Consider the following 9,704-nt stretch of genomic DNA (forward strand, 5'->3'; position numbering starts at 1 on the left):
GGGTATCAGGAGGTATCAACTCAACTTAATCCGTAGGCCCAATTATGTGTTGAGGTGAGAGGGTTATTTTCCTTTATTCGAACTAAAACATTCAGAAGAATGTTGGCTGCTTTATAAACTTTCATTAATCGTAATTTTGAGATCCGTTCCAATTCTTCTGTCCTACGGTAGCGGTAAGGTAAAACTACTGTAACAACCTATGACATTTTATTACATTTCTTATTCAACAAATCACCCTGTCTTAACAAATATTCATAGGAAAGTTACTGTGCTCCAAGATCGTCATTGTATTCGTCTTCTAATTTAAAAACTTTGGTAATTCTACTGAATGAATTTAAAGCCTGAAAAATTCTTCCACTAAATAATATGCGCTGTTGAACTCAACATACTGATTTGAACGTGTCGGTTTACGGTAGATGACCACATCTAGAATTTTATTTAAATTTCCTTTGAGTGAGCAATCTAACAATGACACCTCATTGAGTCCGTTTTCATTTACCAAAGTGGATAAAAATGTGATTCTATATGGAACATGAATAAGAAAGCGACAAATAGTAACATAAGCGGGACTCATGTTCACTTCGTTTTTACCTATAAAGTTCATCTTTGAATGTAAATAAGGTCGAATTGAAGCACAGTTGAAGGAATAAACTGATGCTTGAATGACTCTAGATAGCCAACAACGAAATAACCAGAACCTTTATTAATAAAGTTGTAAACACCATATCCATTGGACACCAGTGTCTACTCGGATTCAGTAGCTCAGCGAATAACGCGCTCATGTTTGAAGTGAAAAATTACTGGGGCTTGTTTCTTAATGTCAATATCAACAATAAGATGCAGACACATTCAACCGACGAGTCTGAAACGGGAGGAGATCAGTCTCCCGGATCCTGTTGTTAGTCACAGCCCATCTATTTTGCGAACTCTCATTAGATCTCATAACATAGAAACTAATGAAGACAAAATAATCGTGTGAGTATTCAAATTCCTAAAATCAGATTAAGACGCAAACCTATTCTCACAGTAAAAATCAAAATAAAACGTTTTATCAGGAATCGATGTCAGCTACAGAAAATTAGTCAAAACCATGATGGGAATCTACTCGTTTCCATAAACATTAAGTAATAACAAACAATCATTCGGCCATTCATTCATAAGTAGTTCCGATATGAATTTTGCGAAATTCTAGAGGTGTGAAACTAATCAAATCCGGTGGGAAACACTTACTCATGGAATTGACCTCAGTAATAAATTTCGATCACTGAATCTTGTATTCGCACAGATACCAGGTGATTCTGAGTATTTAGGACTGGTCAGAAGTTTTAACCAGAGACGAGTTTATATGTGCTTTCTGATTTTCATAGTACTATTACTGAAATCAGTTCCTGGTGAATAGTAATTTTGGGGAATTATCCACTAATGTGGAATCCTTATACAACTATCCTATATATTTGTTGAACAGATATATTCATAGGGATATGGTTAAATGATGTCGACAATCAAATTTCAACCATTAAGCCAAAAATCGGAATAAATCTTCATTTACCTAGGGTTTGAAAAGTCAGGTATTTTCCCTTACCTGCGTATAAAACGTGTAGTTCAAAGCTTGATAAATCAATGTTTAGTTAATGAATCCGATTAATAGTTTTTTTAATTATTGGTGAAATAATAAACAACAATCACAACATATAGCAGTACCAGAGGAAAGAAATGAGAGGATAAATTTACTATATTTATTTGTTTATGGAATAAAACAGTTTTGTCTATAAAAAGCAAACATCATAAATTATCTTCTCTTGAATCGAAAGACAACTTTTCCATAAGTTTTGTAAATCTAGAAATATCATCATTGTCATCAATTTCATTGTTCTTTTCCAAAGATTGAAATTTCGAAGTATTTGATTGATTTAAACGACTGAACCGGCAAACTTCGGAATAAGCAGGATCCACAGGAACTTGTACTGGTGGCTTGACTATATGATCAGGAGCTAAAGTATACGTGACATCTGGGTCGAAACCTCTTAGATCTCCACACGCTATGAATGGTAATAGAGCTTGTTGAGAAGAATTAACCTAACAAACAAACAAAAACGTCCGAAAATTACTATGGCTTAACTGCATATTCAATTTCTGAATGAGAGTATCAACCAAAATAATAAGGTCATCTTATTCTCGTGACCAATTAGTTACTTAATCATTCAATAGGAAAATTATTGCAACACAGGAACAGACGTTTAGATTGACGGGCTGAAAGAATAATGTTTAAATGGATTTTGCTACTTGACTTTTAACGGATTATGTTGAGCTCATCATTCCTACGGCAGTCATCGATAACGAAGTATTTTTACATGGCGGCCTGTTTAAACATCTGGGCTACCTGTTCCTGTCATCTAGATATTTCAACAAGTTATCTAATTTCGTGCGTTTCTGAAAAGTGTAAGACCTTTCGCTGTAAAGGTTACAGAAGGCTTAATCAGAGATATCGTGGTTGCTGGCAATATGCAGCGAGAAGAATGTACATTATCCAGATGTCGATTGACTGGGCTGCTAACTTCTAACTGGCGATCACTCAATATTTATCGTCAGGAAGGACGAAGAAAAAAGAAACCGAAACTTATTGAAGTACTTTGTGCTGAGAATTCTATATTGTACCAAAAATATATTGAATAAAGCTAATAATAATTTTAAAAAAAATAAAAAAATAATAATATTTTCATATATTTTTATACATCCGTGCTCAAAATCTCATACTTGAAAATAGGAATCACCAATAGCTGACCACAACCACTACACAAGTTCAAAAATATGATAAAAAGTATACATAACTATGAACAGAACATGTGAACGAAACATTTTCTAGGCATTTCGCATGACAAACTGAATATTGAAGGCATAACATGCTAACATACGTCTTCAAAGTTGTCCTTGTCGTACCATAATAATAACAAATTATCGTTGCTTGAGTGATTCTCACAAGGTGTGGATGGTTTCAAATCTGTCCGTAAACGAGGACCCATAAATCCACGACATATAACAAACGACTCTAAACTAGAGTTCCGACTAGCTCTTGGTTTTGCAAAACTAACTTCACCTGAAAATAAACATCGAAGTTGGGAACCCAGTAAACCAGAATCTCGCCCACGAAAAACCTTGGCAACAAATGTACCACCTAGCTCAAGAACTCTTGAACAGATAGTTACAGCAGCTAAGATAAGATGCGACTGAACATACTCGTCCAAATCATGTAGACCTGTCACTACAAAACAATAAGAAAAATGTTAGCAATATCGTTAATACGTGGAGTATGGATTTTAAGAATAAAGCACACTACTCAATAAAAATTGGTGGTAGAACAGAAAGAGTCAATAAAATAAATCTAGTACAAAATGTTATTTTTATACCAAAAGCTTGAACGCACATAACGCATTTAGAAATAGGAAACTATTAACATGAAAAGCCCAAATTCACTTACCATCTGGAGCACCATCACAAACAACAAGTTGAGCTAATTTACCGTCAAAATGTTTGATAATCTGTTGAGCCGTATCCTGACTAGTAATATCGCCTTGAATTTGAATGACTCCTGGTATTGGAGCCATAGCCTGTAAATCCACGGCAACGATTTTCACCTTCATTAAGAAATATCAATAATGAAACTTCAAAATGTATGTAGTACAGATTTTTGGTCCTCCGGGGATTTCGATTCCCATAAGCGTTTTGATAATACTTGTGACCAGCTACCAGGTGCAGCACACAAATCAACCACTCGTTCTAAAGGAGTATTTTCTGAAAAAGTGAGGAAGCGAAATAAACAGCAATTGAAGCTCTGATCTTTAGTTCGAAAAAGTTTCCGATTTACAAACTAATCTATAAAAAAACTTATTGTTAGTTGACAAAATCTCAGGTAAATACACCATATTCTTGAGTTCTAATTGTTAAGACTATCTGAAACCACCACGATATGCAGAATTCATTAAAAGCATTAGAGTATTTCAATCGACCTGACATTTAATAACCTAATGGTACGAACGCTTTCCATCCACAACTTTGCCAGCTCTGAGATTGCACTAGTAGAATACTATATCAAATTTAACTATGTTTTAGTCAGTCAAATGCTATGATGATGTGAGAGTGAATTTTTCAACGAAAACCTTAAACTAATGATATATTTCATTATTCATTAGCTAAGAAGTAAAACTAACATTAAGAATGTGTATGACATTGTCAGCACCAACCAGTTATATTTAGCTGTTGTGTCCCGATAAGAATAGTGAATGGTAACTTTGAGATCCATTCATGGACCAATACTATGCATATATTTTTTCTATCGTATGATTGCTAAATAACTAAACTATTCATATTCACATCCCCCTTATTATGAGCTTTGTTTTAACCTGTAGAATATTGTTATAAGATTTATTATTCTTGAATTATGTCCTGTCTATCATTTACTATCTCCTTTATTCACAGCCACACCTAGCTGAATCTTTTACAAGTGTTGTTTCCTATTTTATGATACGATATGGTCTGTTTGGTTGGTATATAAACTGAGTATGTTTGAAATATGATTCATACCCCCTATTCACAGCCACATTTGGCCAAATCTTGTACAAACGTTATTTTCTATTTTATGGTTCGATGTGGTCTGTATGATCGGTATATAAACCAACTATGTTTGAGAATAATTATTCATATTGCAGAGGTTGTTATTGGTGTTCTGGACTTAACTGGCTGGGCTAGGCAGAAAGCAGGATCGACAAGTACTCTAGACTGCTTGTACGGGTTTCGTGTGCCATTGGTTGAATCGATAATTCGCTGCTCTCTGATTGACGGTACTATCACGTTATACATTAACAGGGCATCCAGGCGGCCACAAGATATAACAGTAGCTGACGAACCGTTGGAATAGTACATAAAAATCTATGGTGACCAAACTCAAACTTATATGTAAACCATTTCAAACGCTTCTTTATTTGCCTTACCAGCTTACATTACCATTAATGATCAGACATCATAGCATCTTTGTCGCGGTGGTCAGGTTTGCTTATTATGACGAAACAATCGAGTTATATTGCCTATATCACTTGTTTCTTCTCATTTTGCTAGTAGACAAATCCGCTGGGAAGTGGGCTAACGGAAAGCAGTGAATTTCATGTGCACGAAAAAATTCTAATTACTAGCCCTATTCAAATTGCGGTGGCAACAGTTTTTCCCAGACAACCGGCGACACTGCTTCCAAATAAGCAGTAGGAGTTAAAACAGATTGCTAGTGAAATAAGCGCATAATCTTAGCCCCCATAATTCTCCTTTCTTACAGTGTAGTTTTAAACACGTGAACTAACCTTAAGAAAGTCGGAACAACTATCCACAAAACAGTCGTGTTAGAACCACTTAAAACAATTATCCTTTAGGTTACTTAATGAAGTTCACAAGTGGATAACGTCAGTATTCACATCACTGCTTCATTAGAATAATCAAAACGAATTCTTCCGTGACTTCAATCACTTTGTCTATCAATCTGTGAGCTCCTGTTAAAAAATTTGGTATAACTCGAGTAATATATTTCATTTTGCCTGTAAAGCTAAACCACCACACACTTACCAGTAGAAAAAATTCCATACTCATCATCAATCTGTAGCAGCTTATAGGCGCTACGTGCTCTCCAACCCTCTTCTTTAGCTAATCTATAGTAAATATCACGCTTATCACGTGAAGATTTCCCCATTACTGATGGCTTCTCTGAAACGGGTAAAATTAAAATTACACATTGAGTTTTGGGGGAAAAATCTAAGTAATCTGGTATTCAATTAACATTATAAACTAGGATCGATTGACAGAACAAGAACTTATGATTAGTCTCCTTAGTACGATAAATGAAACTAAAATATGAGCAGTAGTTGTATCATAATAAAACGAACACTTCAATATTGCCATTAAATTGGTGGATATAGTAAATAAGTATCATAAGAATTTTTACATAAAACCAGAGCACCAAGGCTAGGAGACTCTTCTCTATTTTATTTTGTGTATGTGTAGTTGTACCCAGGCTTTTCAGTCTGAGATCACTGAATGAATTTTGACAGTAACACTTCTGTAACTGGTACTTACGCGACTCGTTAGCTATGAGACCCTTCCAAAGAGGGTAAAATTCAGATGGTTCTAGTTGAAAACTTGTAGTCAGCAACTGCCGTAAAAAAAATATGAGGTGATTCTTCTTGAACTAACCAAGTGATGGCGATACATTTTGAGGAAACGTTGAAAGTCTTCAGTATAGCTACCTACTAACTAAGTACTGGAGCAATTTCGAGCCTAAAACATGTGAAAATGCGTAAAACATGACGAATCAAAAACGAAGAAGAGCAGATGACAATATCCAGATAGGTTGTTCTCGGATGATTTTTCGGTTATTGAGGAGCAATATTAGTTTAATTGACTGGAGTGTTAGTCTCGGAGTTCTAACTGATGGCAGTCACTGACAACCAGGCAATATAGACATTTTCTCACTGAGTAGTCAACGCTTGGAACCTACTGACAGAAGTGGTTGTTATGTGTTGCGGTCGCCCTAGTCTGATTGACAGAGCACATCAGTGACGCAAGTGCTTTTAATAAAATCATTCAAAAGAAGACTAAAAATATACAGAAGCCTACTAGAAAAAGACAGAGTGCTCCAGTACCCTTTCCCCAAACTACAAATCTGTTTAAAAATAGAGGTAAATCCAGTTGTGGTGATCAGAAAGGAATTAATCCAATTAATATTGAGTAAGATCCAAGCTACTAAGATCGTAGTATGGTTTCCCGAGACCTGTGATTAAGGAGTCCAGAAAAACAGGCTGGTAATAAATGTAACGAAGCGTAAGATGACCGAATATTTACCTCATGACAAGTTCCAGAAATTGGAAAAATCGCCACCAGTCCTTATAAGGTCACACTAATCGACCGAGGAAAAGTATTCAAATTAGTTGTAAAATGAGTTCATCTATCACAAGACACAGCTAACTGTAGTACCTCAGTTCAGCTTAGATGCACTTTTCTCGAACCCTTAGAATGCACTTACACTTATAATGAGAGAAATTGACAGCGATCAGAAGTAACACAAGTGAGATAAAGAGAAAATATCAAATGTAACCGAAAGTTGACGGCGCAAAGTTTTTCGGCTGCACTACAACGCAACAAAGAAATAATGTGCCTTTCAACATCCAATGTCTTCGTAGCAAATCAGAATAGACCAATCTATTGATTAATCCTTCCCAATATGAGGCACTAGATCATAGCTTACTGGTTCATCCCGAGTTTTCTCATCAATCTTAATGATTGCAATGACTCTAGCATTAGTTCGAGTTCAATCTCGGTTTGAGAGGGATGGAATGCCGGATAGTTTGTTTGTCCTAACGACAGTGGACTTTCAGATGATACAACCTCTTCCGAGCGCGTGTACAGGTAGAGCTTCAAGCATTTATTGAGATAGGCAGGTTGAGGCATTGGTGATTTTATAGAAAAGTCATTTGTGGCCCAGAATCTGACTGCGATTTGGATGAACGTATCAATATACCACGAGCGAAATCTTTCGTTGAACTTCGTGTACCACAACTAGGCTAACCTTGTTTGTTCGATGACGGCAAAAGAAAGCCGAATACAGTTTGAATAAGATGAATTCACTTCAGATACTCGTTTACTCAGGTAAACATCAGAAATTAGGAACAGGAAATCGAAGCGTAGGCAAGCCAGTTCATTCAGTCTGATAAAGCGTGACTCATTATTTACAGCCAGACAAAAATAAGCCAACGACATTAAATGTATAGGGTAAGTAATACACCTACTCACGCTTATATAGTCGATTAATTGAGGTCATAATCTAACTCTAGGAGAACAAATGTATTTGAGTCAATAATCACAATGAAAAAGAATATGTGGAGATAGAACCTTGAAACCTATTTTGTAAATAATTTTTCATAGTTTACGCATGTATTTTCATATTCTGTACATTTAGCATTAAACAATTGTACTTGTTGTTTAAGTGTATTACTTTGAACACTTGTAATTCGACTTCCTTCCGTTTTGAGTACAACATATCGTGACATTGTTACTGCTCCGCAATAAATACATTCTAACTCACATCTGCATCGTTCTGCCATGTCTGCTAATATGTTAAATGAAATATTAATTGCATACCATCTCCGTTTATAGACAATTGTGACATTCTTATTGAATTCTACGCTTGGTAAACCTACTGGATCTATATCGTCCATTTTGGTATTGCTAATCTTTTATAATTGTGGATTATTTGGACCAAACTCAGCTGAACACGCAATAGCCTGAAGAATTAAGTGACGTCCCTTATTTTTTATCTATGTGTAATTAACTTATTAACTGTTAATTGATACATAAACATTAGACGTAATATTTTTGTTGCTATTTTTTTTGGTTATCATACTTTTGGTCCACCACAATTATTTGGTGAGCCCTAGTATTTGTTTATCTCATATTTATCCCATTGCTACACGGTTTATTTGTTTATTGTACGACCCTCTATCTGATTTTTAACTTAATGTACTCTCCACCTAAGCTTAGTGATATGGACCCTGTTCCAGTAACCACTCTTAGTTCATCATCTAACCTTACTGACAGTATATTTAGTCCAGTCAACGCCATTTCTGAATTTAGGCTTCCACCATATGGAGTAAATAATCCTAGAATCTGGTTTGCTCAAATAGAAGCCTTATTCCAGTCCAGGGGCGTACGTTCCCAAGCATCGAAGTACGCTTATGTAATGGGTTCACTCCCGATCGAAATTGCAGCCGAAGTTGGAGATCTTATCGACCAGGTTCCGGAAACCGAGCCATATGATAAATTAAAAGCGGCTTTAATTCAGCGAACAACGGTTTCGGATGAAACAAGATTGCAACAACTTTTGAATGCATGTGACCTGGGAGACAAAAGACCTTCCCAGCTACTTCGTCATATGAAACAACTTGCCGGCCCATATAAACTAGACGAAGCCCTTCTCAAACAAATGTGGTTCAACCGATTACCACGCAGTGTCAGACAAATTCTAAGTGCCTTGGGGAAATCTTCCTCCCTCGATGAGTTAGCTGATATGGCAGATAAAGTAACGGAAGTGTGCCATGATAATCACTACATAAACACGATGCAGCCGTACGGAGCAGCAGACATTGGCTATTTAAATTCTATACAAAGACAATTGTCCCAACTAACGAACCAACTAGAGTCACTTCAAACCACAGTTGCAACAGTTCAAGCTAGACAGCTTGGACCTTCTTTGAGACGAAGATCCTCATCTCGACGACGTTCACGTTCACCCAAGAAGAGCTCTGATGTATGTTGGTACCATAATAAATACGGAGCTAAAGCACGTCGATGTACTCGGCTGTGTGCATTTTCTGCAACTGACACGATGAATCAGGGAAACGGTCCGGCCAGGCAGTAATGGCGGCGCCTGTTCCTGGCATCACAGCAAGCCGTCTCTTTTACATCCGGGACCGTATTTCTGGCTCAGACTTTTTAGTCGATACAGGAGCAGAAATCAGCATTCTCCCGTTGCATCTCTCTCGACGACGGCACTCAGAGCCTGCTAAGCTATCCCTTGTTGCGGCAAACAACTCCATTATCAAAACGTACGGTGAGCAGTCACTCATACTAGACCTCGGCCTTCGTAGGAGATTTACATGGGTTTTTATAGTAGC

At 36.6% G+C, this 9,704-nt stretch overlaps 1 protein-coding gene across 1 annotated transcript; it reads right to left on the bottom strand.

Annotated features, from left to right (window-relative positions):
* Positions 1–1,782: 1,782 nt before the first annotated feature.
* On the bottom strand, positions 1,783–5,728 carry Smp_137590 (putative ribosomal RNA methyltransferase; the record flags this gene model as incomplete). Its single annotated transcript, XM_018799984.1, has 5 exons — positions 1,783–2,076; positions 2,913–3,259; positions 3,476–3,632; positions 3,680–3,789; positions 5,605–5,728. 5 exons carry the CDS (start codon positions 5,726–5,728, stop codon positions 1,783–1,785), a joined length of 1,032 nt encoding a protein of 343 aa, XP_018653843.1.
* Between the last annotated feature and the right edge of the window lie 3,976 nt (positions 5,729–9,704).

Source organism: Schistosoma mansoni, chromosome W (assembly GCF_000237925.1).
Source record: "Schistosoma mansoni strain Puerto Rico chromosome W, complete genome".
NCBI lineage: Eukaryota > Metazoa > Platyhelminthes > Trematoda > Strigeidida > Schistosomatidae > Schistosoma > Schistosoma mansoni.